At 38.6% G+C, this 18,129-nt stretch overlaps 1 protein-coding gene across 2 annotated transcripts in view; it reads left to right on the top strand.

Annotated features, from left to right (window-relative positions):
* dachc (dachshund c) overlaps nucleotides 1-14,451 on the top strand; it is a 50,669-nt gene extending 36,218 nt beyond the window's left edge. The window contains exons 5-11 of one of the 2 annotated variants that reach the window (XM_058059002.1): nucleotides 154-274; nucleotides 358-471; nucleotides 7,701-7,861; nucleotides 9,461-9,611; nucleotides 9,795-9,923; nucleotides 11,869-11,940; nucleotides 14,065-14,451. In XM_058059002.1, coding sequence (XP_057914985.1) covers nucleotides 154-274; nucleotides 358-471; nucleotides 7,701-7,861; nucleotides 9,461-9,611; nucleotides 9,795-9,923; nucleotides 11,869-11,940; nucleotides 14,065-14,102 — 786 coding nt within the window. In that variant the 3' untranslated portion in view covers nucleotides 14,103-14,451. The remainder of the gene's footprint in view (nucleotides 1-153; nucleotides 275-357; nucleotides 472-7,700; nucleotides 7,862-9,460; nucleotides 9,612-9,794; nucleotides 9,924-11,868; nucleotides 11,941-14,064) is intronic. The other variant, XM_058059003.1, reaches the window with a different exon arrangement.
* Nucleotides 14,452-18,129: the final 3,678 nt, after the last annotated feature.

Here is an 18,129-nt window from a genome sequence, read left to right as displayed (position 1 = left end):
CAAAAATAGTGCTCAAAATATTTCAAATTTTTTTTGATATTCCTATGATAAAAACTTTATTTACAGTAAGCCTCATTATACTTGCCAATATCTGTGTGACATGTGACCAGAAGTGTGACATGTGACATTGTTTTGTTGTTGTTTCCCCAATAGGAGTGCATGCACGACAGCCCCTCCCCTTCCCCCTCGCTGGAGGAAGCTCAGATGTCATCCAATCACAGCAGCAGCGTGTCCAGTTCTCCTTCTCACACAGACCGGCCTACAGAAAACATACGTGTGTACTTCGCCTGTACTCCTAAGCAGCACATTATACACATAGTACAACGTCAGTATTGATGATGATTTGGACTCCTTTAGACCACCTCCATGATGGCGTCACATTAAGTCACTGTGTGTTAGCCCAGTCCGGCATCAAAGAGGCAGACTCGATGGAATACGGCAAGGAAAGCAAGAGGGGACGCGCTGATAAAGGTGAGGAAAATATTCAACGCCTGAAGTCGAATTTATTATCAAATTTATTATCGAATTAATTTTATATTCACGGTTTGGAGTAATACAAATTCATTAGACAAAATTGTTCAAGGGCTGTACGGTGGTCGAGTGGTTAGCGCGCAGACCTCACAGCTAGGAGACCTGAGTTCAATCCCACTCTCTGCCATCTGCCAGGGTTTCCTCCCACATTCCAAAAACATGCTAGGTTAATTAGCGACTCCAAATTATCCATAGGTATGAATGTGAGTGTGAATGGTTGTTTGTCTATATGTGCCCTGTGATTGGCTGGCCACCAGTCCAGGGTGTACCCCGTCTCTCGCTTGAAGACAGCTGGGATAGGCTCCAGCACTCCCCGCGACCCTCGTGAGGAAAAGCGGTAGAAAATGAATGAATGAATCTTCATACTACATGTTCTTCTTCTAATATTTGGACTTTGTTCCCATAATATTTCTTGAAAATTTAACATTCCAAAGCTACTATAATTCTAGATTTAGTTGGTTTATCATTATATTACAACTTTATGGCAACTTCTTTAATATTTCAACTTAGGTTAATTAGCGACTCCAAATTGTCCATAGGTATGAATGTGAGTGTGAATGGTTGTTTGTCTATATGTGCCCTGTGATTGGCTGGCCACCAGTCCAAAAAAATGAATGAATGAATTATTTATTGAACAATTTTCATTCATTCATTTTCTACCGCTTATCTGCACGAGGGTCGCGGGGGGTGCTGGAGCCTATCCCAGCTGTCTTCGGGCGAGAGGCGGGGTACACCCTGGACTGGTGGCCAGCCAATCACAGGGCACATATAGACAAACAACCATTCACACTCACATTCATACCTATGGACAATTTGGAGTCGCTAATTAACCTAGCATGTTTTTGGAATGTGGGAGGAAACCGGAGTACCCAGAGAAAACCCACGCATGCACGGGGAGAACATGCAAACTCCACACAGAAACGGCCGAGGGTGGAATTGAACCCTGGTCTCCGAGCTGTGAGGTCTGCGTGCTAACCACTCGACCGCCGTGCAGCCTCAATAAATCATTTTTAGTGCAAAATAAATGTTTAAAAAGATGTCCAAGGCTGGGCGAGAACCTGCACCCTCTGCCTTCAAAGGCAGCAGCTGTACTATTACACCACCAGGTACTTGACAAGTGAGCGGGTCGATTTTAGGATTTTAGGTAGGGGCGACCCTGAAAACTGTCCTACGGATACATTTTATGAATTGGGGAGAGACTTATTATTACACAGAAGAATGATTTGGAGTGCATGAGAAAGCGGAAAGTGAAATGTAGCTCTCTGGTCATTCATTGGCAAGCAACAGAACCAATGTTGTAATAGCTGTAACAGTAACAGCAACATTATAAAGCATGCAGAGGTAAATAAAGACAAGCTAAGACTAGCTATAGTTGTTTATTTTTGTAAAGGAGGTTGCCTACAGCCACAGCTGTTCACGCTAATGGTATTTTGACACTTTTGTAGACCAAGCACCCGAAATTGGAGCCTTTCTGGTCCAAAAAAGTGAGCTTTAAAAGAGTTATTGCTGGTTTTTTTTGTTTTTTTTTTTCCCCGAGACATTCTTGTGACAGCGATTAATCATTTGTAAATGTTTAATCAGTAATGATTATTCCAGGGACAAATCAATAAGCTGGGAACACAGCCTGCCAATTTGAATAGTTTGAATAATCCATGCATGTGGGTCACACAACAACTCCTTTAACTCGACGAGGAGTGGCGTTATACATCCAAACAGGAAGTTGATGATCCTTGTCCGGCACCCCCCTTTGCATCCCCGCTCCCACTGAGCGCAAAACCCGAATCCGATCTGTACGACAACGGAGTCGCATTAGCGAGCCATTTACCGGGGCGGCGGCCTTAACGAGCCGGGGCAGGCCCTCCCGCGTTTCTCGGGCCCGGTAACTCATCTGCATAACGACCCGCCTCCCTGTCGTTAGGGCCCGGGTTGCCGCGGCGCTGCAACGTCAGTTTGTTTGCTTCTCTCTGTCAGGGAGCTTTGCATTAGCTTAATGAGGACTTGCTCAAGGACAAACAGTCAGCAGAAAAAAAAAATAAAGAGCCGGGGGCGCGCCTGTGTGTGCAAATGTATTCTAAATACCGAATCGCATTATTTTGTAATCGAATCTCCCCCCCAATCACATCCCGGGTTGGGGTTTTAGGAGGAAGGGGGGGGGGGCTGTCAGGTTGCTGTGAACGTATTGACAAAAGCGACATAAGAAGGCCCCTGGTGGACATTTATGCAATTGACTTTCAATTGATTTTTTTTTTTTTTTTCCCCCCCCTGCATGTAAATGAAGGCGGCGTACATTTGCAGGATTACATGGATAGCAGGAGGCCATGTTTTTCAAAAAGGGCACGTCGGCGCTGTCATTCTGTCAATCCATTGTGCTTAAACTTACGCATGTGTGTGTGTGAACCGTTTTTTTGGCTGTGTGCGCTGTTTCGCCCTCACCCCCCCCACCCCTCACCCCCCCTCCGCTCTTTGAACAACGTATCCACGCGGCGGGGAGATCAGAGGCCATCCCTGACACCTCACTCCCATTAACCAAACATCAGCACATTTTTTTTATTCCATCTCTTTTCCGTCCTCCTCTCTTCCCGCTGACTGGCAGTCTTCACACGTGGTGATGCTCCGTACCCCCACCACCACCACCCTTGGGGACGGCCCCGGGAGAGGAATAAGGAAAAAAAAAAAACGGCGCAATGAAGTTTTGTAAGGGGAGGGGAGTAAAAACAGACAGTGACCTTGGTTAGGGAGATGGGTAAATGATCAAACGTGTGTGTGTGAGCGAGCGAGCGAGAGAGAGAGAGAGAGAGGTAAAGTAGGCGTAAAACAGTAACTCAATAAAGGATCAGTCACATCCAAGGAGCCAGGGGAGCCCACGTTGCTGACTGAGCACTTCAGCGTGCTATCAATGTGTATGTATATATATATATATGTGTGTGTGTGTGTGTGTGTCACAAGAGTGTCGTTGGATGCCCTCCGCTGAGCTCGCCAGCACCTGCTAATTACCTTTCTCTGCAGAGCAATGCTCTTAGCTAGAAAGTAATAGAGGATAGTGTGTGTGTGTGTGGGGAGGGGGGGCCCTCATCTGTGAAACACCTTGAATGTGACAGTTGCCAAGACGTGAGGCCGCGCTGGATGCAAAGATGCTGCGGTCAGCTAAGTGCAGAAAACACTGTCATTTGTCACAGAATAAAAAAAAAAAAAAGGGTATCAAAAAGTGCACGTTTAAGCTATGTTACCTAGCGTCGGGGGCCTCTACACGGACATGGACGACCCCCCCACCCCCCCACTCGAAACCTGCCTCCCTGCCCTCTACAAGTCTAAAAAAAAAAAAAAAAAAAAAAAAAAAAAGCAAATTTTCATCTTGCGGCACGGTGGTTGAGTGGTTAGCGCACAGACCTCACAGCTAGGAGACCAGGTTTAAATTCCACCCACGGCCATCTTTGTGTGGAGTTTGTCCGACAGTGGAAAAAGGTTCTCCTCGCATTCTGTGTGGAAGTGGTAATTATTTTTATTTTTTTTAGCTTCCTAAGTTTAGAGGAGGCTGCACAGTGATCGAGTTGGTTAGCGCACAGACCTCACAGCTAGGAGACCAGGGTTCAATTCCATCCACGGCCATCTTTGTGTGGAGTTTGTCCGACAGTGGAAAAAGGTTCTCCTCACATTCTGTGTGGAAGTGGTAATTATTTTTTTTTTTTTAGCTTCTTAAGTTTAGAGGAGGCTGCACGGTGATCGAGTTGGTTAGTGCGCAGACCTCACAGCTAGGAGACCAGGGTTCAATTCCATCCACGACCATCTTTGTGTGGAGTTTGTCCGACAGTGGAAAAAGGTTCTCCTCGCATTCTGTGTGGAAGTGGTAATTATTTTTTTTTTAGCTTCTTAAGTTTAGAGGAGGCTGCACGGTGATCGAGTGGTTAGTGCGCAGACCTCACAGCTAGGAGACCAGGGTTCAATTCCATCCTCGGCCATCTTTGTGTGGAGTTTGTCCGACAGTGGAAAAAGGTTCTCCTCGCATTCTGTGTGGAAGTGGTAATTATTTTTTTTTTTTTAGCTTCTTAAGTTTAGAGAAGGCTGCACGGTGATCGAGTTGGTTAGCGTACAGACCTCACAGCTAGGAGACCAGGGTTCAATTCCACCCTCGGCCATCTCTGTGTGGAGTTTGCATGTTCTCCCCGTGCATGCGTGGGTTTTCTCCGGGTACTCCGGTTTCCTCCCACATTCCAAAAAAAACATGCTAGGTTAATTAGCGACTCCAAATTGTCCATAGGTATGAATGTGAGTGTGAATGGTTGTTTGTCTATATGTGCCCTGTGATTGGCTGGCCACCAGTCCAGGGTGTAGCCTGCCTCTCGCCCGAAGACAGCTGGGATAGGCTCCAGCAACCCCCACGACCCTCGTGAGGAAAAGCGGTAGAAAATGAATGAATGAATTTTCATCTCGTCTCGCCGTCACGAAATGCGCCAACACGCGTACGTCTCCGGTTTCCAAACAGATGGTCATCCATAATGCAGCTTCTTCTTCTTCTTCGTCTCCTCTTTGCTGCTTTTATGGGACGTGTCAAGCTGCCGTGATGCATTATCAACAGGCACCGTGCCACGTCATAAAACGCATCAATTAAAAAATAAAAAAAAAACTCCAAACCTTAAACCCGCACAACCAAAGATTATTATAAACAGCCATTTAATACGAAGCTTTATGTGTTTACAAGAGAATCACTCAACAAATTACAAAGATGTAAATTCTACAAATGTGCTGCTGGCTCAGGCAGGGCGTTACACCGAAAATAGCATCTGGATGGATTTATTTAACAGGGCCACTCGTGGAATCGGCTTGTATTATGGGATGTACTGTAAGTTAGCGCAAGAAAAGAGAGAATTTCAATATGGGTTGGATAGCAGCTGGCGTAATTTGGAGTGTTGCGATCGTGATGCTGAAGCTGAGGTTTAATTTGCCCAAAGAGGACATGGCGTCAGTTACGCAACAGTAGCATGGACAGAGGAGTCCAGAACAGGGGTGGGCAAACTACGGCCCGGGGGCCACATCCGGCCCGCCAAGTGTTTGAATACGGCCCGCCCAATCTTTCCAAAGTATTTAATTTAAACTCAACATACAACCTGGCATCATGGCTTGAGCCAACCTTTTGATGGTTGTATCAATTTCGTTTTTTGACATGGTCTGTTGTTTACAAAGTGCTCCTGAAAAAAGGGACACAAGCACATAATAATAATAAAAATTAAAATAATAATTATTATATTATTATTTTAACTATTATGATTATTATATTTATTATATTAATGCTAATTATTATATTAATTATATATAATAATATTGTTATATTTGCATATTTTACATAATAATAATATAATAATTATTATTTTAATTTTATTTTAATTATTATAATATTTTATTATTTTTAAAATATTTTAATATAAATATAAAATAATAAATAATAATAGCAGATTGCATGACAATTATATTACAATAATACCAGGTGGACTGTTACGTGTAAAATATATAGTCTGCCCCCCCCCCCCCCCCCGGAAATTTTGTTATATCAATGCGGCCCGCGAGTCAAAAAGCCCGCGAGAGAGAGAGAGTTTCTTGTTGCCGGCTCTCCCCACTGCATTCTTTGTATTCTGCGTTTTCACTCCATCATTGTTATTCCATTGGCTATGTCCAAAATAACAACAACAGGAAGTTAAAAAAAAGAGCAGCAATACCATGCATGAGTCTACATTATGTCTCATATTTGGTAATAAAAACGTAAAGATGACTATGGGTGCTCTAATAATGTTCACATCGTATTTAGAAGGTCATAAACAGGTTTTTTAACCACAAAACTAAATAAGCAATCATTCATTCATTCATTTTCATTGCTGGAGCCTATCCCAGCTGTCTTCAGGCGAGAGGCGGGGTACACCCTGGACTGGTGGCCAGCCAATCACAGGGCACCTATAGACAAACAACCATTCACACTCACATTCATACCTATTCATACCACACAGAGGTGGGATTGAACTCGGGTCTCCTAGCTGTGGGGTCTGCGCACTAACCACTAGACCACTAGACCACTATGCAGCCCTCCTGTATTTTATCAGAAAAAAAAGTTTGTTTCTACCTTTTTCCGTTCTTTAGTAATCAGCAGTGGAACATAGGTAAGTTTCAGGAAAATATCAGTTCCCAACTAAAAAAGAGAGCATAACTTTCACTTTGACACAATTATTTATTTATTTTTTTGCTTTTGTGACAACTCCAATATGTAAACAACAAAAACAACACAAACAAGGAGCATCATCCAGTCTGTGCGCTAATCACCAATCAGCCAATCACAGGGCACATATAGACAAACAACCATTCACACTCACATTCATACCTATGGACAATTTGGAGTCGCTAATTAACCTAGCATGTTTTTGGAATGTGGGAGGAAACCGGAGAACCCGTGTGCCGCACGGTGGACGAGTGGTTCGCATGTTCTCCCGGTGCATGCGTGGGTTTTCTTTAGGTACTCCGGTTTCCTCCCACATGCACCGAAAGAACATGCAAACTCCACACAGAGATTGCCGAGGGTGGGATTGAACTCGGGTCTCCTAGCAAACCACTCGACCACCGTGCAACCATGCAGCCATAAGGAATCATACTTTTTGGGAAAATCCACTTATCGTGGTCGGGTCTGGAACTGATGAACCTAGTAGTAGTCTACATGACTGCTATATTCGGTCATGTGAGGGTAAAGTTGACTATAGGGGTGTTATTTCAAGTCGAGAGGTCTCTAATGATGCTAAAAAAATGTATTTTTAGAAGGTCGATAACAGGTTTTTTATGCTTTAAGTATGAAAATATTTCATTTATGAATAAGGAATTACAGAAATTCACTTATCACAGCCGGGTATAGAACCAATGTGTAGTATTACAGTAGTATTACAGTATCAGTTACACTGATAAGACAATAGCTACATAAGGAAGTACTGTACAGAACAACAACAAGGAACTCACCCAATGCTAACATGTGTGTCTACATTATGTGTTATTTTATGTTTATGGTTCTGTTGCTGCCGTGTTGTGCCGATACACTTGTTTATAAATAGAGCACTTTCTCATGCACTCCAGATCATTATTAAAAATGGACTTGCCTCCATATTAGTCGTCTGAGAAATGCTCCCCGCTTCAATGTCTTGTAGAATCCAACTCAGCTGACAGACAAGTCTACCAGAACCCCCCACCGAGCTGCGAGAAGGCGCCTTACCCCGCAGGACAGAAGCTCCCAGCAGGTCTCCACCACGCTCCCTTCATCTTCCCGGAAGGCCTGTCCTCCATAGAGACCCTGCTCACCAACATCCAGGTGAGGCTCTGCCGGGGCTTTGTTGTCTTTATTGTCAGCAGCGCTCTTTTTCCGTCAAAGAGATGAATAGAAGGGCGACGGCAATGAGACGCTCTTTTGAGGATCGCCCGGAACGGCGAGCAACACGAGGAGGAGGCAAGACATTTAGGATGCAGTTAAATTGCGATGGGCGTGCGGGTGACCTGCTTCTCACATTGTTAGCTCTTTGTTAGCGTGAAAGAACTCCATCGTTTGGTTTTCACTTGAAGAAGAAGAAGGGGAAAAAAAAGTATTTTAACCTAATCTGACCCCAGCGGGACAATAGCCGCACCTATTTCGTAACATAAGATATGACATGGACTGTTTTCATTATTAGACTTCAAAAATGTTATAGGAATAATTATTTCATTTTAGTTTTATTTAGTTGAGCAGCAATTTTCTTTTATTTATATATTTTTTATTTATTTATTTATTTTATTGTATGTATTTATATATACTTGTGTATTGTTCTACTATATTATATTTTAGACCTATTTATTTATTCCAGGAAGAAAACCAGGACAGTGCATATTAAATATTGTATTGTATTTAGATATTCCGATATTAGCTTTTTTGCCCAAAAAACGATATGCCGATATTGTCCAACTCTCAATTTCCGATACCAATATTAGCCGATATCGGACATCCCTAATGGTATTGTTTCATATATGTTTTATGTGTCAGTTTAATTGTTTTGATTTCATTTAAATATCAACAATATGTTTTGTATTTAAATATGTTTTGTTTTATTTATTTATTTATTTTTATTTATTTATTTTATTTCTTCATGTATATATTTAGTCATAATAATGTATGTATTCATAATGTAGTTTAGTTTATTTTGTCTTTTTTAATTTTATTTAATTTTATTATTTTTTCATTTTTAATTTTATTTTTGTTAATTTAATTTATTTATTTTTATTTATTTATTTTATTTCTTCATGTATATATTTATTTATAATAATGTATGTATTCATAATGTAGTTTAGTTTATTTTGTCTTTTTTCATTTCATTTAATTTTATTATTTTTAATTTTTTTAATTTATTTTATTTATTTTATTTATTTTATTTATTTTATTTATTTTATTTATTTTATTTATTTTATTTATTTTATTTATTCATGTATATATTTATTTATAATAATGTATGTGTTCATAATGTTGTTTAGTTTATTTTGTTTTTTTAATTTAATTTAATTATTTTTTAATTTTTATTTTATTAATTTAATTAATTTAATTATGTATTCATTTATTATGTATTTATTGTGTTCATGTATTTATCATATTCATTATAAAATTCCTAATAGTTTATATATTTTTAATTCACTTGTTCCTGTTTGATTAAAATTCACACATTTATGATATAAAATATTAAAAAAAATCTTATACAATTGTAATGAAAGTAGTATTAATCCATCCCATGTAACATAAGTTGAATATGAATCTGTGAATATGAATATTTCACCCAGTCAGACTGGAATGAGGATCAGGCCTCGGTGGGATTCTACCTTTTGTTTCCTTTCCTGGCGTTTGGTGTTCAGGGTGTAACCTGCTGTTGATGTGCGCCTGTGTGTCTCCAAGCAGGGTCTGCTGAGGGTTGCCATAGAGAACGCCCGGGCGCAGGAGAAGCAGGACCACCTGGAGAGGACGGAGCTGAAGATGGAGCTGGTTCGAGAGCGGGAGCTGCGGGAGACGCTGGAGAGGCAGCTGAGCGTGGAGCAGAAAAACAGAGGTACCGAAGTGCCTTGATGATGATGATGATGGTGATGATGATGATGATTCATAGCCCGGCCAAATGTGACATCATGCGTGATCTTCCTCGTATGATCTCACCTGACGTGATGTCAGCCTCCAGTCAAGGCCAAAACTAATAGATTGGATCATTCTTCCTCCGTCCGATTCTCCTTTCTTCCAGTTCTCATCCAGAAGCGTCTGAAGAAGGAAAAGAGGAATAAGAGGAGACTTCAGGAGGCCTTGGAGGAGGAGGTGAAGCTACGAGATCAGGCTGAGCACGGCTTGCTGCACACCGCCAACACGCTCACAGGTACAACAACATACGATCATACAACATACAATCACAGGGCGCATATAGACAAGCAACCAGTCACACTCACATTCATACGTATTCATACCACACAGAGGTGGCATTGAACTCGGGTCATCTAGCTGTGAGGTCTGCGCACTAACCACTAGACTACCATGCAGCCCTCCCGTATTTTATCAGAAAAAAAAGTTTGTTTCTACCTTTTTCTGTTATTTAGTAATCAGCAGTGGAACATAGGTAAGTTTCAGGAAAATATCAGTTCCCAACTAAAAAAAACAGAGCATAACTTTCACTTTGAAATTTGAAATTTTTGCTTTTGTGACAACTCCAATATGTAAGCAACTATATCACAACAAAAACAACAGCAGCATCCAGTCTGTGCGCTAACCTCCAATCAGCCAATCACAGGGCACATATAGACAAACAACCATTCACACTCACATTCATACCTATGGACAATTTGGAGTCGCTAATTAACCTAGCATGTTTTTGGAATGTGGGAGGAAACCGGAGTACCCGGAGAAAACCCACACAAATCTTCACACAGAGATGGCCGAGGGTGGGATTGAACTCGGGTCTCCGCGCTAACCACTCGACCACCGTGCAGCCATAAGCAATCTTACATACAATCATACTGGAAATCCACTTATCATGGTCGGGTATGGAACCGATTAACCGCGCTAATGCTAACATGTGTGAGTCTGCGTGACTACTATGTTTGGTCATGTGAGGGTAAAAGTGACTATAGGGGTGTTATTTTAAGTCAAGAGGGTTCTAATGATGTTTAAAAAAATATTTTTAGAAGGTCGATAACAGGTTTTCTATACTTTAAGGACAAGGGTGGAATCGAACTCGGGTCTCTTAGCTGTGTGGCCTGCGCGATAACCACTTGTCCACCGTGCAGCCCATTTCCGGAAGCCCGTTTCCGCCACTGAAATAACAAAATATAATATAATGGTAAGTCATAATGACATAATAAGTCGAAATTCAGATATAAAAAAGATTATGAGAATTATGAGATAGAAACTGTTACTCCACGGTGGACGAGTGGTTAGCGTGTTCTCCCCGTGCATGCGTGGGTTTTCTCCGGGTACTCCGGTTTCCTCCCACATTCCAAAAACATGCTAGGTTAATTGGCTAGGCGACAGTAAGAGACATTAGCTTACATGAAATTACCTTAACACTGCATGAAGTCATGAAGATGACAAAGAGTGAAGAAGTCTTCTCCTCCCAATTCGTGTGGAAGTGGTCTGTTTTGGGTTTCATAAGTTTCTAGGCTAGGTGGTTAACTCGCTAGCTAGCGGCCGTCTCGAGTTCCTGCTGAATATGAGCTGGCGACTCCAATTTGTCCATAGGTATGAATATATAAATATAAATAATAAATAATAAATAATAAATAATAAATAATAAATAATAAATAATAAATTGATTTCAACACTATACATAACAATTGTTGCAATTAGGAAAAATCACTCAAGGCATCTGCTAGCATTGAGCTTCAGGGAAAATATGGCTGTGAATGAATACGTACATACTGTTAAAAAAAATGCCCCACAAAATATTAATATTCCCTCGATAGATGCCTCAGAAAATAAAACGACAATATGAATTGTGAACTAACATTCTTACATCAAATTAAATAGGATTCATATGATTTCATATAAGTGAGAAACAACACTTTGCATTGACTATTCTGGGATGTACACATGCACATCAACAGGTGGCACCAAACGACACCTCCCACTAGCGGATCAAAGCTTTTCTTCCCGACACACACGTCCAGCAATGACCTGGCGACACAACAAGAAGAACATACAGAGCTTTGACTCCTTCGTATTTGCATGTCAACAAGCTCGGACTGTTCATTAGCTTCGTAATTGACTTCCTCTTTTAATTAACGAGCAAACTGCAACGCATCAATCACCAGCGGACTCTCTCCCGACAGAGTGCGTGACCCAGGACGCGGACGGGAGCGAGCACGAGGACAACAGGATGGACACCAAGGCCACAGTGCAAGGTGCGAAACAAAGACGGCGGAGTCGTGCCGTCGTCCTTAGATGTCCTTGGGAAACCAACAGTCATATATGCAGGGTCATTAGTGCTCCAGGTACCAGCTGTCTTCGGGCGAGAGGCGGGGTTACACCCTGGACTGGTGGCCAGCCAATCACAGGGCACATATAGACAAACAACCATTCACACTCACATTCATACCTATGGACAATTTGGAGTAGCCAATTAGCTTAACATATTTTTGGAACCCATGCAAGCATGGGGAGAACATGCTAACTCCACACAAAGAGCGGAGATTCGAACCCAGGTCTGCCCCATCTCCTCACTGTGTGGCCAACATGATAACCACTCGTCCACCGTGTGGCCTATTAATGTATAAACACATAAACAAATAACAAAAATGGATGGAGTGGTATATTACAAATATTAAAAATATTTATTAAATATAAAATAAAATAAAAAATTTAAAGCTGCAAAAATGGGGATATTACTAATACAAATATTACAAATATTTATAAAATATATGATAAAAATATACATTTTTAAAAGCTGCAAAATTGGGAAAATAGAGCAGAAAGAAATAATGTGAAGAGCATATGTTGAATAACATAATAATATTAACTAATAATAGCAAAAAGCTATACAAATATTCCAAATATTTATTAAATATATGATAAAAAAATATACATTTTAAAAAGCCGCAAAGATTGGGAAAATAGAGCAGAAAGAAATAATGTGAAGAGCATATTTTGAATAACATAATAATAATAATATTAATAATAATAATAACTAATAATAGCAAAAAGATATATATTTGTTTATATATTTTAAATATATATATATATTTTTTAAATAACATTTTATACGTATATGCACATATACTAGTTTTTATTTATTGATTTTATTTTTTATGTCTTTTCATAGATAGATACATTAATATACATTTCAATATACATATATAAATATAAATATATATAATACATATATAATATATATATAAATATATATTAGTATATATGCAAATATATATACATATGTGTATTATATATATATGTATTAAAAATAACAAAATTTTATACATATGTGCACATATACAAGTTTTTATTTTTCATATAAATATATATATATATATATATATATATATATATATATATATATATATATATATATATACTATGCATTCTTCAAGTTTGTAACTCTGCATTCATCCACTTGCATAATAAATTGCATAATATAATAAATTGCATTATAAATTGTGTGGAAAAAAATTAATATATGGAAAAAACATTTATAATAGTTTTTGTATGACACCTATTATTTTAAAGCCTTTTTACCAAGTAATATATATATATATATATATGTATATATATATCCAAAAATCTCCCAGTGGCCCCCCGCATCCTTTTGATTCGATTTTACGGGGAATTGAACCCGGCTGGAAGGTCCCCCCTTCAGAGAAGGCGAACGGCGCTGAGCGCGATGCAGTTGATGCAGCTAATGCAGAGTGACGTTTAATAGATGTATTTGTCTCCACGGCGATAGATCAACCGCAAAACGTGTAAGACAGAGCGAGCGGAAGACTTCCTGGCTGTAGACTACCTCTCTGCACCCACCGCCCCCCCGCTACCCAATGGACCGGACCCGGACAGCTAGCTTGTTCCAAGACCCCTTTTTTTTTTTTTTTTTCTTTTGTTTTTTAATTGAACGCCACTGAAGCAAGAAGAGAAGTGGCCACTAATTAACGGCTGTCTTAATTGTTCTGGTGATGAGTTTGTTTGGACATCATTTGCATAATTAACAGCCAGTAATAAATCATTTAAAGGGGAATTGTCTGTCAGACAGCGGGGGCAGGATGTGCTTCCTTTGTGCCAGGAAGTTTAATCGCACAGAAACGGAGGGGGGATCAAGGCTCCAAAAAAAAAAAAAAAAAAAAACAACAAAAAAAAAAAGGTCCTTCAGCTGAGCCTGACTTATCATGAAGCATCTTCATGAATGGTCAAGTCTGCGTAGGACCTTGTAGGATGTTTATTACGCTAATGAAGTGACGGTGGTCGAGCGTCAGGAATTGAACTGCGGGAATCATGACTCTCATCCGTGTTTGTGTCTTGTTTTGTCTTGTCTTGTCTTGCAGAGGGCCGAGTCTTCCTGCAGGCGACCGGGATGTACTGATGTACTGAAGAGACGTGTTTCCACTCTTCTCGCCTTTAATTTATTGCATTTATCACCAATCCTGGACCCTAGTTGAGAACCTTTATTCGGATGATGTGTGTCTTACCCCCCCGAACCACCCCACCCCCCTACCCCCCCAACCCACCCATAGTTGTTTTTTGTCTGGACACAAGTGATGAGTGTAACACAGCTGTGTACATATATAGTCATCGCTTTTGTTGTTATTATTATTATTATTATTATTATGATTATTATCCAGAAAAGGCATGTTGTATAGTCAGTACATGTATGGTGTGTGTAATGCAGTAGGGCAGTTTGACACAAACAATACAAATACTTTTTATTATTATTACAGTGTCCTTTTTGACTCTTTTTTTATTTTTTTGCAGTTCACACAAACAAATGTCATGAGTGATTTCATATGCTGATGTTTGTTTTTTTTGTCACTGCACTTTATTTATAATTTACATCAAGGATATCAAAGTCCAGCCCATAACTTATTTAAAAAACTAAAACAGAAAAAACTAACATTTAAAAAAGCAAAAACTAAAATTAAAATACATATTAATGCATAAAAAATGCTAATTTCCAAAATATCACACAAGTGCTAATCACGGTTTGCTTTATCTAACAAAAAAGGCTGATATTTTTTGTACATTTATTTTATTTTATTTTATTTTATTTTATTTTATTTTATTTTATTTTATTTTATTTTATTTTATTTTATTTTATTTTATTTTATTTTAATAAAATCAATACAACCTGAACAGGCATGTGTCGGACTAGTCATGCTAAAATGTAAAATTTTTATTTTATTTTATTTTATTTTATTTTATTTTATTTTATTTTATTTTATTTTATTTTATTTTATTTTATTTTATTTTATTTTATTTTATTTTATTTTACAATTGCCTAAAACTCGTATATGCGGACACAAATCAATACAACCTGAACAGGCGTGTGTCAGACTAGTCATGCTAAAATGTAAAATGAAAGGCAGACTCACATGCCCAGACACCCAATACTATTTGAATGAGGTGATAAGCATATGGAGGACTTGTTTTGGAGACGGGAGACCTCGAGCCTCAAACAGATCATCATAGCAAGTCAGCGTGGGATTAATGTGTTGTAACATAAGTTACAAACCCACGCATGCACGGGGAGAACATGCAAACTCCACACAGAGATAGCCGAGGGTGGAATTGAACCCAGGTCTCTTAGCTGTGAGGTCTGAGTGCTAACCACTCGATCGCCGTGAAGCGTACGTATGTTAAGGTTCAATGAAATACTTTGGAAAAGAACGGGCGGGCCGTATTTCAACACTTGGCGGGCCGGATGTGGCCCCCGGGGCCATAGTTTGCTTACCCCTGATCACCCAACGAAATATGTACAATGAATACGTTGCCGGGATCGGGCCTTCAGGTTTATAGAAACATATAACTAAGTCTTTGTTGTTGAGTGAGTTAATACAGTTAGAAATGCAGCATTTCCAGAAATGCTACAAACCTCAAACAGTAAAAATTGCCTGTGAGAAAATACATATGTTGTGTTGTGACGACTTAACATATAAACATATACATATAGCGTACTGCTAAAATGTCCTAACATATTTGTTGTGTAGCTAGCGCTAGTTCTTTTTAGAGCTGGTCATGTGACATTTCCAGGAAGTGATACTGTACTTTTGTTCCTAGCATGCAGTGTGACTCACACATGCATTAATGAATGAATCATCACCTTTTTTTTTTTTTTTTTTTTTTTTTTTTTTTTAGCATGACCACCTCAGAGGCGTCCCATAAAAGCTTTTGTGTCTTCTATTGGACACACTTCTACTGTTTCACACACACACACACACACACACACATAGACACACAGCTCACAATTGAGCGAGCATCATTGTCCTGCTGAGAGATGCGTAATGGAAAAGATAAATGGAGGATAAAGCTAAGGTGACAGGCCTGAGCGTGTACATGTGTGTGTGTACGTGTGTGTGTGTACATGTGTGTGTGTGTGTGTGTTTGCACGTGTGCGTACTGCACAACAGAGCAGCAAACCATCTGCTCATCTCCTCTTAATGAACAAAGCAAACAGCAGGAGTCAAGGCTGTCTCCAAATCTGCTCTCTCTTTATTGGCACACACACACACACACATCAACACACACACCAACACACACACTAACACACACACACACACACATCTTTGTACTGTTTAATCTGATTATGTTTGATTGAGAACAGGAGCAAAGCAACCTTTTTAGACCTGACTCCTCCACCGGTGACAGAGAAGGTCTGAAACACAATTAGCAAGCTGTTCCTTTCAGCTCTGCGCCGCGCTCACATCTGACCGCGGCGAGCAAATAGAGCTAATGGGCGGGAACTAACCAATGGGAACTAACGGGCCCGCTGCTGTATGACGAGATGCCACGCTATTAGACAGCTGTTGTGTGTATCTCTGGAGCAAGAGATGTACTTTGGACATAACGTGAGAACCGGATCAATTGGAGATCCGGAGTCACACCTTGACGGTCTATGATATGGTCATTGAAGTACACACTGTACATATCGCTTTGTGTACGCCAAGTACTCTTGAAATGCTGCACATTGAGAACACTTATGAAGACATGAACTTTGACTTGAAATTTCTCACACCTCAATTTGCTGTACAGCACATCCGTGATATCTTTAAGGTGTTTTGCATAATCACCGTGGAATTTGGTACACGCCTTTAGCAGCATATTATTAGTTTAAACATACCCTTACAACCTATAGGTAGATATCTTCATCAATACATCAATACATCAAATGCATTTAAAATTACCATTAGCCAAAAATAGCCCCTTATTTTCTACAAAATAAATAAATAATAAATAATCATTATTTATTATTATAATTCCTTATGAATTAATGAAAATTTATATTAGTATTAATAAATATTTTTTTATTATGATCATATAATTATTTTTTTGGATGATGATTATTATTACTACTATCATTAAATATTTTAATCCATTATTTTCAAGTCTTATCAGTAATAAAAATAAAAAATATATATTAAAAATATAACTACAAAAATATAATGATTAATACTCACTTTCACCTTCGTTGGAAGTCTTGTTAACACTGTGATATACCACCCTCTAGTGGCCAAATAGTGCCATTATTTTTTAACACAACCTATTGGTAGATATCTTCATCGATACATTGCTTAATTGCTACATTGCTTAATTTTAAAATGCATTTAAAATTACCATTAGCCAAAAATAGTCCATTGCTTATTTTCTACAAATAAATAAATAATAAATAATCATTATTTATTACTATTGCATTATGAATTTATGAAAAGTAAGATAAGTATTAATAAATGAAATTTTGATTATTATCATATAGTTAATTATTTGGATGATGATTATTATTACTACTATCATCAAATATTTTAATGTATTATTTTTAAGTCTTGTCAGTAATTGCCATGAAATTAAAAATATAACTACAAAAACATAATGATTAATACTCCCTGGAAGTCTTGTTAACACTGTGATATACCACCCTCTAGTGGCCACTATTTTTGAACACAACCTATAGGTAGATATCTTCATCAATACATCAAATGCATTTAAATGATACCATTTGCCAAAATAGTCCATGGCTTATTTTCTACAAAAGAAATAAATAATCATTATTTAATACTATTGAATTATGAATTAATGAAAATTAACACAAGTATTAATATAATATAATTTTGATTATTATCATATAATTAATTATTTGGATGACAATTATTATTACTACTATCATAAAATATTTTACTCCATTATTTTTAAGTCTTGTCAGTAATTACCATGAAATTAAAAATACAACTACAAAAATATAATGATTAATACTCATTTAAAAGTATGTACATATTGAGTACATCCCTGGAAGTTTTGTTAACACTGTGATATGCCACCCTCTAGTGGCCAAATATTGCAAGTACAAGAAGATATCAAATAAATGACTTTTGGTCCAATGTGCTTCCCGTAGTCTATTCCGT

This window comes from Doryrhamphus excisus, chromosome 20 (genome assembly GCF_030265055.1).
Source record: "Doryrhamphus excisus isolate RoL2022-K1 chromosome 20, RoL_Dexc_1.0, whole genome shotgun sequence".
Lineage (NCBI taxonomy): Eukaryota > Metazoa > Chordata > Actinopteri > Syngnathiformes > Syngnathidae > Doryrhamphus > Doryrhamphus excisus.
This window is presented reverse-complemented; position numbering and strand designations above follow the sequence as displayed.